We start from the raw sequence: 15,211 nt of genomic DNA on the forward strand, positions 1-15,211 counted from the left end.
TTGTATTGGTTTATATATTTCTAGTTTGTTTTTATTATTATTTTTTTTCAATTTTTTTTTATCCTATTATCTATTTATTTATTTTTGTTTGTTTGTTTGTAGGGTGTGTGTGTTTGTTTGTGTTCCTGCTGTTCTATATTGCAGCTTGTTTTCTTGTTTTTGTTTTTTTGGTTATTGTTATTTTGTGTTTTATTCCCTTTCATTGTTCTGAGGATGTTTTCAGGTGTGTGTGTTTTGGGGTGTTTTTGCAAGTGTTTTGAGGTAAATTGTCAGTTTTGGGGTGTTTTGGGGCTGTTTTTGCAAGTGTTTTGAGGTAAATTGTCTGTTTTGTTTGTGTGTGTGTGTGGCCGGGAGGGGGTTGCCTGTGTGTGTGTTTTCAAGGGAGTTTTCATGTTTCTAGTTTAACAGGCTGTAGTGGAAGTTACTGGGGTTTTCAAGGGAGTTTTCATGTTTCTAGTTTAACAGGCTGTAGTGGAAGTTACTGGGGTTTTCAAGGGTGTTTTCATGGTTCTAGTTTAACAGGCTGTAGTGGAAGTTACTGAGGTTTACAAAGTATATTTTCAAATCTATATTTTTACTGTGTAGCCAAATAATTATAATATAAAACAACAGAATTTATCAGTAACAATATTATTTAACCCACCACTTCCTGCTCTACCACCCTCACCATCCACAGGGCCTAATGATGATGATTCCTGCTTTCATCCTCATCGGGGCTAACGAGACCAACCTGGGGCTGTACTCTGGACTGACGCTGTATGCCATAGGTGGGTCTGGAGGGGCTGGGATAACAGATAATTTAAATAAACACTCAAACACTTAAAAAAACACAAAATTCATGCTGGTATACACTTAAAAACACAAAAAAAAACACAAAATTCATGCTGGTATACAATTAAAAACACACTGAAATACATACTAAGGCTGGTGTACACATGTAAACTTGTACGCAAACACTGGTGTACACTTAGAAACACACACACACTTGGTAAGGCTGGTACACACACACACACACACACAGACTCATAAGAGATGCTGGTATATGCTCACAAATCCATACACATATTAGGTAAGGCTTCTGTACACCAATTTAGATGTATGTCCAATGAGATAGCTTGTATTTCTCTCTCTCTCTCCTCTCTCTCTCTCTCTCCTCTCTCTCTCTCTCTCTCTCTCTCTCTCTCTCTCTCTCTCTCTCTCTCTCTCTCTCTCTCTCTCTCTCTCTCTCTCTCTCTCTCTCTCTCTACAACAACAACCTACAACAACACCACCACGTCACTTACAAGCACTCAGACCACCACCACTACCACAACCAGATCTTAACCAAACCTAACCTAACCTACCCACACCACACAGAGACCGGCGTGCCCTTGTGTCTTCCCTGCGGCTGTTGTCCCTGGTCCACGGTCTGAACTTCCAAGCCGGCTGCCGAGTGGGGCGGTTGAACTGCGACGACTTTTACATCCCAGAAATTGCAGAGAAAATTGATATTAGGAATGATTACTTGAACTGGATGAACAGCAGGCTTCACCCGATGTCCAGGAGGGAGGTGGGTGTGTGTGTGTGGGGGTGTGGGGGTGTTTAAAGGTGGGTGAGTGACTTGGGGGTGTTTGGGTGTGTTTTGGGGTGTTTAGATGTGTTTGGGTGTGTTTTGGGGGTGTTTGGGTGTGTTTTGGGGTGCTTAGATGTGTTTGGGTGTGTTTTTGGGGTGTTTGGGAGGTGGGTGACCATGTTTGGGGGTGTTTGTGAATGGGTGACTGTGTTTGGGGGAGCTTTCAATGTTGAACGCTTAAAAACATCCTTTAAAATTGACATTTCCTTTAATTTTAACTGACAAACCCTTAGAAACACCCTTTAAAAATTGAAAACCCTTTATTTATTCTCTTAAACCCTTAAAAACATCCTTTAAAATTGACATTCCTTTAATTTTAACTGACAGCCCCTTAGAAACACCCTTTAAAATTGACATTCCTTTAATTTTAACTGACAGACCCTTAGAAACACCCTTTATAAATTGAAAACCCTTTATTTATTCTCTTAAGCCCTTAAAAACACCCTTTAAAAGACACCAAACCTTTAAATAGCCTCATAAACCCTTAAAATCACCCTTCTACCTTTTATTTACCCCCTTAAACCCTTAAATACACCCTTTAACTCTTCATTTACCCCTTCAACCCTTAAAAACAACTTGAACTAATCCAATCCTTTACATTACAGAGTCCAATCCTGTTCTGTGAGTATCCATTCTTGTTCGACCCTCAGGCCAAGATGCTGCTGCTCAGGTGTGACGCCACCTCGGCAGGTGAGAACCAGGTGCAGGACTAATTAGGTTTGGTTTACATATGTTTATTTGTTTATTTGTATATATATATTTTTTTTGTGTGTTTTTCAAGGATTTGTCAGCATTAAAGGCTGTTTGGAAGTGTTTTTCAAGATGTGTGTGTGTATGTGTGTGTCTTTTAATATTTCTCCAATCCTTCCTCATGTCTCTAATCTTTTGTTGCCTCCTCTCTTTAAATATTTATCCAATCCTTTCATTCTCTCCTGTAGAACACAATCCACACCTTCTCTGCTGTCTTGATTCACCCAGTCCTCCCCTCCCCACCTCCTCTGCTGTCTTTATTCACCCAGTCCTCTCCTCCCCACCTCCTCTACTGTCTGTTTTCACCCAGTCCTCCCCTTCCCACCTCCTCTACTGTCTGTTTTCACCCAGTCCTCCCACACGACACCGCAGGAATGTAAATAAACACACCGTTCACACTAATATCCTTCCGTTTATTGATTTCTGTCGGTGTTTCCAGGGCGAATGTTTCCCAGACCACCCGGTCATACGCACGTTCTGGGAAGTATTTCACAAACTCTCCCTGGAGCAGAAGAAGTTGTTTTTGAAGTTCCTGACGGGCACTGACAGGGTTCCTATTCTGGGCCTGAAGGTAGGTGAGAGACAGAGAGAGAGAGAGAGGGGCTGAGGGGAGTGACTGTGGGGTTTGTCAACATCCTGTGGGGGGATATCCTGTGGGTCTGTGGGAGAGAGAGAGAGAGAGAGAGAGAGAGAGAGAGAGAGAGAGAGAGAGAGAGAGAGAGAGTGTCCTCCTTTTCTCTTCCTTCTTGTCCTCTTCTCTTCCTTCCTTCCTTCCTTCCTTCCTTCTTTCTTGTATCCTCCTCCCTTTCTTCCTTCCTTTCTTCTCAGTCATTCCTCTGAAATATGAATAAATTTATAATAATAATAATAATAATAATAATAATAATAAATTTAATAGTAATTTATTGTATTTTCTCTCACACACACACCAATATTTTCTCCCTCTCTTTCTTTTTCTCTTATAAACTCTCTCTCTCTCTCTCTCTCTCTCTCTCTCTCAGGCACTCAAGTTGATGATCCAAAGCACAGCAGACGACAGCTTCCTTCCGGTCGCACACACCTGCATCACCCAGACTGTGGAACGTCTTCGCGTCCTCCGTCCCTCACATCAGGGGGATGGATACCCAGGACGTGAAGTTAACAGCACACCACTGGAGGGCTCGTTCCCAACCCTCCTGCTAACAATATTAACATAAGTCCATAAAGAATGTATATATATGTATATATATCTTTATATTTATATTTGTGTTGTATCACACCCCTAAAACAGGTTGCACGTGGCAGTGCGCCTTCAGCTGATAATGTACCTTCGGATGATAATGTACCTACCGTATTTGATGGCTCATAAGACGCACGGGCTCATAAGACGCACCCAGTTCTGGCATGTATTGAAATAGAAAAAAACAAAAATTAACAGATTTAGGCTATCGATATGAAGTCAAGGAATTCAAAGCGACATTTGAAGACTCTCACGTGCATTTAGATCACTATTAGATACCAATACTCAGCATTTAAAAGTTTAATTTATGCTAGCAGCTTACTTGTTCTTTTTGGGGTTTTGTTGAGGCTGTGATGGCCGTGACATCACAGCCTGGCGTCCCAAAGGTGTGGTATACAGGTAGTGTTTCAGACTAGATACAGTGGAGCTGGTTGGATTTCTGGAGTCAAATCTTGGTAAGGTTGCGGGCCTTGAAAGCCAGAACGTAATGGTTCGGTTGAGGGTATTGAAAGACAAGATTGTACCAATCCTGCTGACGTGTAAACACAATCTTCTTATTGGTATTTTAGTTGGGGCCATGCAGACTGTGATGTCACAGCCTCTAGTGCCCAAAAGGTGTGGTAAGCAGGGAGTTTCAGTCTTAATGCGGTTCAGCTGAATGTAAACATTAACTGCACCTAGCTCTTGGCGGCACCATTAACTGAGGGACTACAGTGATAATAAAATTTTTTCATACTTTTTATTTTTTAGCATCTTTCACATGTAATTCTTATGCAGTATTTTAGTACATTTTCAAAGCCAAAGGATGTGTAAAAGCATAAGCTATTACATGAATATTATGCAGATCATCACCTCAAGCCAGCCTATCCCATGACACTCAATTCCTTTATAGAAGAAATATTCGTTCTCAAGGTGTATTAGTCTATTTTCATAAAAGAAAAGTTTCTCTAGCTTCAATCTTTTTCATATGTATGCAAAGCAAGAATGTTAAAAAGATAGGTTCAATTTTAATTGTATGAAAGTGTGGCTATTGTCTTACCTCAATCAGTAATCGGCGTCACACTCGGTGTCACCGAGTACGTCACGTCGGAGCGCAACCGACCGCGTTTGTTTTGAAAAACGTGGTGCACCATCTCCACCTTGCCCAGAACCTTCTCCACAAATCCAACCAGCTCCATCACATCTAGTCTAATATTATAATTGGATACCTCACCTTTGGGGCATCAAAGGCTGTGACATCACAACCTACACTGCCCCAACAAAACTCCAAGAAGAAGTGGTGCATGGTTAAGCAAATTCTTCCTGACTGGTCAAAGTCTATGTGGATTACCAGTAAGTATGAGATACTACACATTGGTACCTTGAAAGAAAGAGCATTTTGTGGCGTACTACCAATCATGACTTTATTTAGTTGTGCAAAGACATCTGTGGTTTGAATTTAGAGCCTCTGTTGCCGTAGACTTGTAACCTATTACTGCCTCAAAGTTGGACCTTTGCCTCATTGGACGCAGGCTAATTTACTGACCCTTTTTCTGAGAAAAAAGTAGCGTCTTATGAGCTATCAAATACGGTATATCTAAATTCTTGAATAAAGTGCATTCTCTGTTAAAATAAATAAGATCACTTTAGAATTGGAACTCCATCATCATTAGTGGTTATAACTGAAGCAGGAAATCTCTTAATATAGCAGTGGTATTTTCACCAAACACTACAGCTACTCATATATGACGGAAAACCTGAACGCAGGAATATAACACCAGATGTGAGTATGAGAGAGAGAGAGAGAGAGAGAGAGAGAGAGAGAGAGAGAGAGAGAGAGAGAGAGAGAGAGAGAGAGAGAGAGAGAGAGAGAATTTTATGTTTCTTATAATTGATGGATGACAATGAAAGATAGAAATAGATGTGTTAGTATATGTTCCCTGCATGGACTGCCACATGTAGTGCTGATGGATTCTTTTACAATTTCTCTTAGTTATCTTAATTGAGTTTTGAATTAAGAAAGCCTAAATTCCTCAGTCAAAAAGAGCTAGACAATCCTGAAGTGAAGTAGTATGCATTTGTGGTTAGGATGAGTCAAGTGTATGAGAGGAACAACAGTTAAAGTTTCTCCAGATCCTGATGTTGATGCCTTGCCTTGCCTATCTACCCTGAAGGATAAAACAAACCTTGTATAGAGATAGATAGCCTGAGATGTGTGGATGTAGTGGGATTTAACTAGTTTTTCCTATCTAAGAGCAGGCGGTCAGGAAGAGTGATGAATCAGCTGGGAAAATTATATATATATTACATCAACAAACAAAATAGGTGGTGAACAGATGAAAATAGATCTGAAAGGCTAGCAGGAGCAACACCCACCTGGAGGAAGTCATGATGTGCACTGAGAGGGCCACCAGCAAGGGCATCACCCAGCCGCCACTGCCACGGCCCATTAGATGGTCAGCAAAGGTCTGTCATCAAGGCAACAACAACAACAACAACAACTAAGGTTATGTTCTGTAACACTGACCATTAGCTTGGATAGTGTGTGATAAAATTATTAAAAAACAATGGGGAGAAAATTTAGAAAGGTAAGTAATTTTCATATTATATAATGCTTGAAGTCTGCTGCTGCTAGATAAGCCAAACTTAATATTAATGATAATTCCTGATTATTGTCTTTTCCTCTAACATAAATACACTGTGGTATGCTAATAGGAGAACAGAAATATCTAAGCTATTACATATAATTGTAAAGTTTAAAGAATGGACTCAAAACACTAGAAAAGTCCGAGCAATGTCTGCTATAATTACATTCTCTATAAAAGTAATATTACTGAATGATCTGACTAACTTATCTATCACTTGTGCCACAAGTCACATGGTGCCATCAACAACACAATGCAAATTACTCATGGAAGCTGTCAATGGTGTACTCACAACAGCAATGGCATCAGAGGCCAGCATGTCGACAGGGGAGAGCACAGCCAGGCAGGCAACATTGGCCATCGCGTAGACCAGCGTCACCAGTGGCAGGGAGATGGTAGATGGCCCGGGACAGGTTACTGTGGGCAGGGTGTGATGTTAACAGGACTGGTGGTGACTGGTGGTGATATCTGATCATTGAGCTCCTTGTATTTCTCAAAATTATTATTATTATTTTTTTTTATGTAGGAAGGATACTGGCCAAGGGCAACAAAAATCTAATAAAAAAAAAGCCCACTGAAATGCCAGTCCCATAAAAGGGTCAAAGCAGTGGTCAAAAATTGGTGGATAAGTGTCTTGAAACCTCCCTCTTGAAGGAATTCAAGTCATAGGAAGGTGGAAATACAGAAGCAGGCAGGGAGTTCCAGAGTTTACCAGAGAAAGGGATGAATGATTGAGAATACTGGTTAACTCTTGCGTTAGAGAGAGGTGGACAGAATAGGGATGAGAGAAAGAAGAAAGTCTTGTGCAGCGAGGCCGTGGAAGGAGGGGAGGCATGCAGTTAGCAAGATCAGAAGAGCAGTTGGCATGAAAATAGCGGTACTAATAGGACACAACCTTCACAATGTTGCTCATATTCTAGTGAAGCTGTTCTTAATTATTTCTTGTGAAGATGTAATATATAGAAAACCTATAATGTGAACAAGATATTACTATTTCCTTCACATAAATTTATACAAAAATAGTTATACAGAATCCAAGGAAGGAACAAAAATACTTTATGAGGAAAACTTTATGAGGAAAACTTTATGAGGAAAACTTTATGAGGAAAACTTTATGAGAAAACTTTATGAAGAAAACTTTATGAGGAAAACTTTATGAGAAAAACTTTATGAGGAAAACTTTATGAAGAAAACTTTATGAGGAAAACTTTATGAGAAAAACTTTATGAGGAAAACTTTATGAGGAAAACTTTGAGGAAAACTTTATGAGGAAAACTTATGAGGAAAACTTTATGAGGAAAACTTTGAGGAAAACTTATGAGGAAAACTTTATGAGGAAAACTTATGAGGAAAACTTATGAGGAAAACTTATGAGGAAAACTTTATGAGGAAAACTTTATGAGGAAAACACTGTAACCAATGAAACAATATTTGTCACTCCAACAAAGAAATCAAAATAAAACAAAAACAGAAAGGAAATTTGCATTCATGATACCTTTAAGTGGCATGTTAATTTGGTACGAAGACATATAGATCATTTGCAAAATATACAAGTCCAAAATGGAAAGAGATGATTCACATATCACAATTTATAGATAACAGATAAAAAGCAAAGGTATATGCTTAAAAAGATAGACCATTCTGTCACAACTCTACAAAGAAGTATGCTCTTCATTACAAAACAGCAAGAAATTAATCTATCATAAATGAGCGAGGTAAACCTTACTAGAGCTTGAACCCAAATCTGACAACCCAAAAGGACAAGTTTTTACTGCTTGGACCATAAAGGAAGCACCTCACAGTCAGTCCTGCTTTGCCTCGTGTTTGTCTCTTGTCACAGTAAAGGTTGAGCCAAGGCCTACAAACCAGCTGGTGTGAGTGGCAGTGTGGTGCCAAGTGAGGGAGAGACAGTACTCACACAAATGGGTTCTTCAGCTCCTCCATCATGAAGTTGAGGTAGTTCCATCCAGCGTAGGAAAATATGCCTGAGTAGAAGTGAGTGGCAGTGTGGAGTAGAAGTGAGTGGCAGTGTGGAGTAGAAGTGAGTGGCAGTGTGGAGTAGAAGTGAGTGGCAGTGTGGAGTAGAAGTGAGTGGCAGTGTGGAGTAGAAGTGAGTGGCAGTGTGAGTAGAAGTGAGTAGAAGTGAGTGGCAGTGTGAGTAGAAGTGAGTGGCAGTGTGAGAAGTGAGTAGAAGTGAGTGGCAGTGTGGTGCCAAGTGAGTAGAAGTGAGTAGAAGTGAGTGGCAGTGTGGTGCCAAGTGAGTAGAAGTGGAGTAGAAGTGAGTGGCAGTGTGGTGCCAAGTGAGGGAGAGACAGTACTCAGACAAATGGGTTCTTCAGTTCCTCCATCATGAAGTTGAGGTAGTTCCATCCAGTATAGGAAGATATGCCTGAGTAGAAGGAGACAGCTATCTTGCCTGGCTCAGTGCTGGTGCCCTGGAAGGAGTTGTGGAAGTTCCCAGTGTTGCCTGAAAAGTGGAGGTGAAAATTATTATGATGTAGATTTTTTTTTTTGTGTGTGTGTACTTCAGAAAGACTTAAGAATTTTCTAATGTGTTCTGGAACTTGGATTTTTCACATCTTGACTGTAAAGAATCAACAAAAGCACAATAAAGCAAACTTCTATGCATAAAAATGGCTTACTAACAAGATTTAAACAAGGGGTTAAAATAGAAAGCCATAGGAAACATGAACACACATAACTGAAGGCACTAAAAAATTATTAGATTAGTGTGCTATTACATTAACAAGATTTCACAACAGGATCAATAAAACTTGCTATGTGAGATCTCAGACAAATATGATTTTGTTCTATCCCTACAAAAAATAAAGTAAACATCAGTCTTTTAAATATACTTAATAGCTATAGACTCCCCAGAATTAATATGATGTAGACTGACTGACTGGCTGACTGGCTGATGGCATTGCAGTGAAGGGCAATGCTGCTAAAGACTCACTCACTCACTCACTCACTTGTTCAAACACTCACCCATGCAAAGGTGGACAATGCCAGCAAGGATGACAATGGGCAATGCAGCTAAAGACTCATTCACTCACTCACTCACTGCCTCACTTGTTCAAACACTCACCCACGCAAAGGTGGATGATGCCAGCAAGGATGACAATGGGCAATGTAGCTAAAGACACATTCACTCACTCACTCACTCACTCACTTGTTCAAACACTCACCCATGCAAAGGTGGACAATGCCAGCAAGGATGACAATGGGCAATGCTACTAAAGACTCATTCACTCACTCACTCACTCACTCACTTGTTCAAACACTCACCCATGCAAAGGTGGACAATGCCAGCAAGGATGACAATGGGCAATGCTAGCTAACGACTCATTCACTCACTCACTCACTCACTCACTTGTTCAAACACTCACCCATGCAAAGGTGGACAATGCCAGCAAGGATGACAATGGGCAATGTAGCTAAAGACTCATTCACTCACTCACTCACTGCCTCACTTGTTCAAACACTCACCCATGCAAAGGTGTACAATGCCAGCAAGGATGACAATGGGCAATGCAGCAATCTTGGTCACCATGAAGAAATCCTGCTGCTTGGTGGTGACTCGTACATTCCAGCTTGGATGGGGAGGACACAGTGACAGTCAAATATTAAAACACTACACAACTCTAAATAGAATAAACAAATAACAAACAATGCCTTTCATTATTACAGAGAACCATAATATACATAATTTATAAAATCTGTTAAAAGAAACTCTGTATGATGTAATATTTGTAAAAGCGTAAGAACTGGTCAAAACCTTTTTAATGTGTTTTTTGATGGACCACAACCTATAATGGGTATATACTGTATATATTTTTCTTGGTGCAGTAAAAAAATATCTATATATCTAAAGATGAAAAGATGCTGGAATTATAAGAATGAAAAAAAAAATAAATAAATATATAAAAATCAATAAATAAATAAAAGTGTGTGTGTGTGTGTGTGTGTGTGTGTGTGTGTGTGTGTGTGTGTGTGTGTGTGTGTGTGTGTGTGTGTGTGTGTGTGTGTGTGTGTGTGTGTGTGTGTGTGTTTACCTAGTTGACCTAGTTGTGGTTTATGGGGGGGGAGTAATCTGATAGTATTCCATCTCTGTATACATCCAGTTTGGTCTTAAAAGCATGGACAGTTATGGCATTAACATCTTCACTGAGTTCATTCCCTTTGTTCACACATCTGTGAGGAAAACTATACTTTTTGATGTCTCTTCAACAGTTCTTCAACTTCTTACTTCTTCAATTTCTTACTGTGTCCCCTTGTACTCTGTGTCTAAAGTTATAAAACATTCTTTGTTCATATTTTTCATACCATTTATCATTCTATAGATGTTTATTAAATCCCCTCTCTGTCTCCTATTTTCAAGGATAGGAATTTCCAGCATTCTTAATCTCTCTTCATATGGTCACCTTACTCCCAACTCCAGAACCATCATAGTGACTACTCTTTGTGTGTGTGTGTGTGTGTGTGTGTGTGTGTGTGTGTGTGTGTGTGTGTGTGTGTGTGTGTGTGTGTGTGTGTGTGTGTGTGTGTGTGTGTGTGTGTGTGTGTGTGTGTGTGTGTGTGTGTGTGTGTGTGTGTGTGTGTGTGTGTGTGTGTGTGTGTGTGTGTGTGTGTTCCAGGACACTCACTCACTCACATATGGACAGTGCTGGAATGAGCCGCACAGCATCATCTGGCAGGTCACAGTTGGGGAAGAAACGGTTGAATCACATACTTTGCAAAGGCCAGCGGCATGATGGGGATTGGTGGTGGGCCTGGAGAGGGACAGAGGCATCATCAGTACACCACACACTACTGAGGAAGACCAAAGCATTAGCAATAAGCCAGTGAACTAAGGAATATGTACAGTTTTTGGATCCTTGGAATGGGAGGTGAACATTAAGGTTATACCCAGTGTGCATAGTTATCATGGCATTAAGAAGTACTAAGATCAAGTAAGAGGGACACAGGCACTGTACCATACTATAACACATTACAGAGAGAAGGCCAAAGCTACTTTGATAATATAACAGTGAACTAAGGAATGTGAAATGTTCTACATGAGCATTAAGTTACAGTTTTCAGTGTCAATTTATCACAGCACTAAGTATTTAAGTTCAAGTAAGATATTAGTAAGATGGCAAAACCCTTATGCACTTATAAAGACATGATGGTCACCACTTGAACACTTGCACCGACAAACTTAACTTTAACTTTACACAAAGATGAGGTTGGCAGCCCAGAGGAAAAGGAAGGCAGGAAGGGAGCCAAAGCCAGCATTAATGTACGCATAGTCTCCGCCTGATTTTTTGGTATGGATGTGCCCAGCTCTGCATAGCATAGCGCGCCCTCACCATCCACATGAAGCCACACATCACCCATACCACCAGCGACATGCCCACGCTGCCTGTCTCCCTCGGCACTCCCTTGGGCAAGATGCAGAAGATGCCTGCAGAGAGAGAGAGAGAGAGAGAGAGAGAGAGAGAGAGAGAGAGAGAGAGAGAGAGAGAGAGAGAGAGAGAGAGAGAGAGAGAGAGAGAGAGAGAGAGAGAGAGAGAGAGAGAGAGAGAGAGAGAGAGAGAGAGAGAGAGAGAGAGAGAGAGAGAGAGAGAGAGAGAGAGAGAGAGAGAGAGAGAGAGAGAGAGAGAGAGAGAGAGAGAGAGAGAGAGAGAGAGAGAGAGAGAGAGAGAATCACTGAATGATTGACTAAATGTGACTGACTGACCTAACATTGACTATGTGACTGACTAACCTAACCTAACTTAACATTAACTTAACGTTAGTGACGCATGGTACAATGGCTTATGGTGTGAAGGTAGACAAGGCCTTCCTGCACCATTAGCACCATAGGGTACAGTGCTGTGGTACTGTAGCACTGAAATATTAAGCACACAAAAAAAAAAACGATATTATTTTCAGATGAGGGCCCAGGTTATGGGTTAATTTCTTTGGGTACAGTTTTAAGGTACAGTGACACATGGTACAGTGGCTTATGGTGCAGGTAGACAGGCCTTCCTGCACCATTAGCACCATAGGGTACAGTGGTGTGGTACAGTGACATCAAGAAATTAAGAAAACAAACTGAAGATTCATTCACACCTCCCAGACCCAAAGCATACATTCATACACAGGTACAAATCTATATATACAGAGACACATGACAAATATATACATGCATTTTCTATGTATGGGTATTGTATAGGACATGTCATTCCCCTTATGTACGGAGAAATGAAAAAAAAAAAATTTAAAAAGAGCAAATTTGAAAGCAATGTTTTGGCAGGGTGAAGTGGGCACAGTTAACTTGCATTTTTCTCACTACTGCTAAATATCTACAGGTAGTGGGGGTAGAAGGTAGATGTATGGATATATAATCTATATAAGTGGACGCGGTATGGAACTATGGATAAGTTACGCTGATGAGGAGAAACTAGCAAAAATTATAACGAGAGGCCGCCTGATGAGAGGACGGAGATGACACGATCTAACCAATACTATTTCTTGACAGGCAGGCTTGGACTACAAGCTGAGACATGAATAGTAAAATGTATGTATGTATGAACTATGTATGTGGTCGAGTATATGGGCGGTATAGCTCAGCGTAGGAGAGGAAGAAATTAGCATAGAGAGAGGTTAATATTGTCAGTCTGGGATCACAGAGAGAGAGGGCGGGGGGGAGAGGATGGAGATGCAGGCATAGGTGACGCTGACTAACACAAACTATTCTTATTTAGACTACAGACTAGGACTATCAGGCTGGGATGTGAATAGTAGATCAAACATAAAAATGAATAATCCACCTATGGGCGTCGTGTGGGCGTGCGGATGGGCGTGAATGAGGAGAAGCAAGGAAAAAAAAAAAAAAGAATGGCACCGATGTTTTGGGGGAGGAGGCGGGGAAAGGAAGGAGAAAATATGGAAAGATTATCTTGTTATTTTTCCTACTACAGACACATTTTTACATACACAGAAAGTCAGGGTACATGTATCAATGTATAATCTATGGGTATGGACGCAGTATAGATGTATAAATAAGCGTAGCAGTAGGAAGAAATAAGCTAAAAATGTTAGCGACAAAGGCGGATGTTTGGGGTCGGATGATGGGAGAGGAGGGGTCCGAACACGTAACTATCAGACTATCTCACTGACAGCTTGGACTATCACGGTAATACATTCATGGCAGATGTATGGGTGTATAAACTATCTATACACGTGCAGTATGGCGGTATACAATAAGCGCAGGAGATAAGAAAACTGAAAAAAAAACGAATAAAGAGAAGCCCAAGTTGGTGACAGGCAGCGGAGGGAGGGAGGGAGGGAGGGAGGGAGGGAGAGAGAGAGAGAGAGAGAGAGAGAGAGAGAGAGAGAGCGGACATTGAAGAACCACTAATGTCATTGTATCTCACTACTATCTTGGACTATCAGGCTGATACGTGCAGGGTGAGCAGGTGTGACTATTACCTTCGCGATCTGGAAGGCATCAACTTGCAGAGTCTCAAAAATTTGTATTTCCTCAACTTCTTGTTTGTTGGTGGGGTCCACGGAGGACCTGAGCCCATCAAACACAGTCTTCGTAAATCTCTTCATCTTTCACGTTACGGCCTGTTGCGTTTGACCCTGACCTTGACCTGCAGGCTTACATATGGCTCTGACAGGCTAGGGGAAGGCCTGGGGCACATGCTCTGGCGGGTCAGAAGCTAGGGCAGGTCTGCAGGCTGGGGAGACAAGATTCGCTATTACACTTTTCGATCACTGAAATGAACCGAGTAGCTGCGCGCGCCATGACGTCAGCTAGGAAGATGCCAGATTTGTTTAACTCCCCTGGGTCTGGCACTGTAAGGCCTCTATGTGGCACTGTACGCACTCACACACCTTATACACCTAATACACACCTGCACACACCCATACACGAAGCAACCAGCACCTCTTAAAACAGCCAGGGAAGGGAAATGACCCACAGTCTCCAACACTAACCAGCCATGTCTGCAAAACCCGATTTTACATTCTAAGACCACACAGCACTATACAAGGCACCTTCTCTCATACACACACACACACATATACACTATACTAAGCCATGCACACACACCCATGCACCCTTAACCCTCTCTTGCCCAAGAGAACTTTCAAGTCCTCTTTTGTTTAACTTAATCCTACAGGATGTGTGCATGTTGTTTCATGCCCTGCGCCCATCAGGGGCTCTTTTGGTACTCTTTTGTGAAGCACGTGGTGTCATATGCTAGCACTAGGAGACGACTTCCCGCTTGTGTCCAGTCCATCGTCGCTGGGGGTGGACGTGTGTTGACACTGCTCCCTTCCCCACACTTTATGCAGGATGGATGCTGTTCCAGGTAACTGATTTTGTACTAAAAAAAATACAGTAGATATCTGGATATATCCAAACTTTTCACTAAAGTATCTCTGAATACGTTTTACTGATATAAAAAAGTAATATATATGACATTTAGTAAAGGTGACCATTATTGTCCCAGTTGGAACTCAGGTAGTTTTTGTCTACTAGTAATGGTAACAAGCACAACAATCCTGATAATGATGCAGAAATTATTCCAGCTCCTCAGTTTCCATCTCATCCTAAAAGAAAGAAACGCAGACGCACCATTTGGAAACATGTCACTGAACAAAAAGAACCACCTTCAGTTCCTGTTTTTGATATTCCAGAGCAAACAGAGGACGAGGTGCTGTTGACACCGCTACCAGCCATCAAGAGGTTCATGTCTGATGAATTCCTCAGTGAGATTGTTGAACAGAGCAACTTGTACGCTCTACAGCAAAATCCTAACAAGCCTCTGGGTCTTACATGTGATGAGTTTGAACAATGGCTAGGATGTGCTTTCTTCATGTCAGTTAGCAAAAATTCCTAATACACGTCTGCACTGGTCTACTTACACAATGACTGAGGCTGTATCATGTGTTATGAGTAGAAATAGGTGGGAAGAAATCAAATCACCGGTACTTTGGCATTTTGTGGATAACAGCAACACTGACACC

General features: G+C 41.2%; 1 protein-coding gene and 2 long non-coding RNA genes across 14 annotated transcripts in view; 2 read left to right on the forward strand and 1 right to left on the reverse strand.

Annotated features, from left to right (window-relative positions):
* LOC135099549 (Y+L amino acid transporter 2-like) overlaps positions 1-11,058 on the reverse strand; it is a 73,949-nt gene extending 62,891 nt beyond the window's left edge. For 4 of the 11 annotated variants that reach the window (XM_064001931.1, XM_064001929.1, XM_064001927.1 and 1 more), the window contains exons 1-5: positions 10,860-10,973; positions 9,695-9,798; positions 8,124-8,672; positions 6,498-6,622; positions 5,937-6,028 (exon numbers count right to left, since the gene is read on the reverse strand). In XM_064001931.1, the coding sequence (XP_063858001.1) occupies positions 6,511-6,622; positions 8,124-8,575 (564 nt within the window). In that variant the 5' untranslated portion in view covers positions 8,576-8,672; positions 9,695-9,798; positions 10,860-10,973 and the 3' untranslated portion in view covers positions 5,937-6,028; positions 6,498-6,510. Of the gene's footprint in view, positions 1-2,754; positions 3,199-3,422; positions 3,541-3,691; positions 3,741-5,363; positions 6,029-6,497; positions 6,623-8,123; positions 8,673-9,193; positions 9,262-9,694; positions 9,799-10,851 lie in introns of those variants that run through there. The other 7 variants (XM_064001923.1, XM_064001924.1, XM_064001932.1 and 4 more) reach the window with 7 other exon arrangements.
* LOC135099556 (uncharacterized) lies at positions 225-2,294 on the forward strand. 2 transcript variants are annotated; one of them, XR_010268101.1, is made up of 4 exons: positions 295-313; positions 677-767; positions 1,357-1,549; positions 2,218-2,294. It is a non-coding gene; the product is annotated as an uncharacterized LOC135099556 (long non-coding RNA). The 2 variants fall into 2 exon arrangements; XR_010268100.1 differs by having other exon boundaries at positions 225-767.
* Positions 2,794-3,604, forward strand: LOC135099557 (uncharacterized). Its single transcript, XR_010268102.1, has 2 exons — positions 2,794-2,933; positions 3,364-3,604. It is a non-coding gene; the product is annotated as an uncharacterized LOC135099557 (long non-coding RNA).
* Positions 11,059-15,211: the final 4,153 nt, after the last annotated feature.

Source organism: Scylla paramamosain, unplaced genomic scaffold (assembly GCF_035594125.1).
Source record: "Scylla paramamosain isolate STU-SP2022 unplaced genomic scaffold, ASM3559412v1 Contig146, whole genome shotgun sequence".
NCBI classification, from domain to species: domain Eukaryota; kingdom Metazoa; phylum Arthropoda; class Malacostraca; order Decapoda; family Portunidae; genus Scylla; species Scylla paramamosain.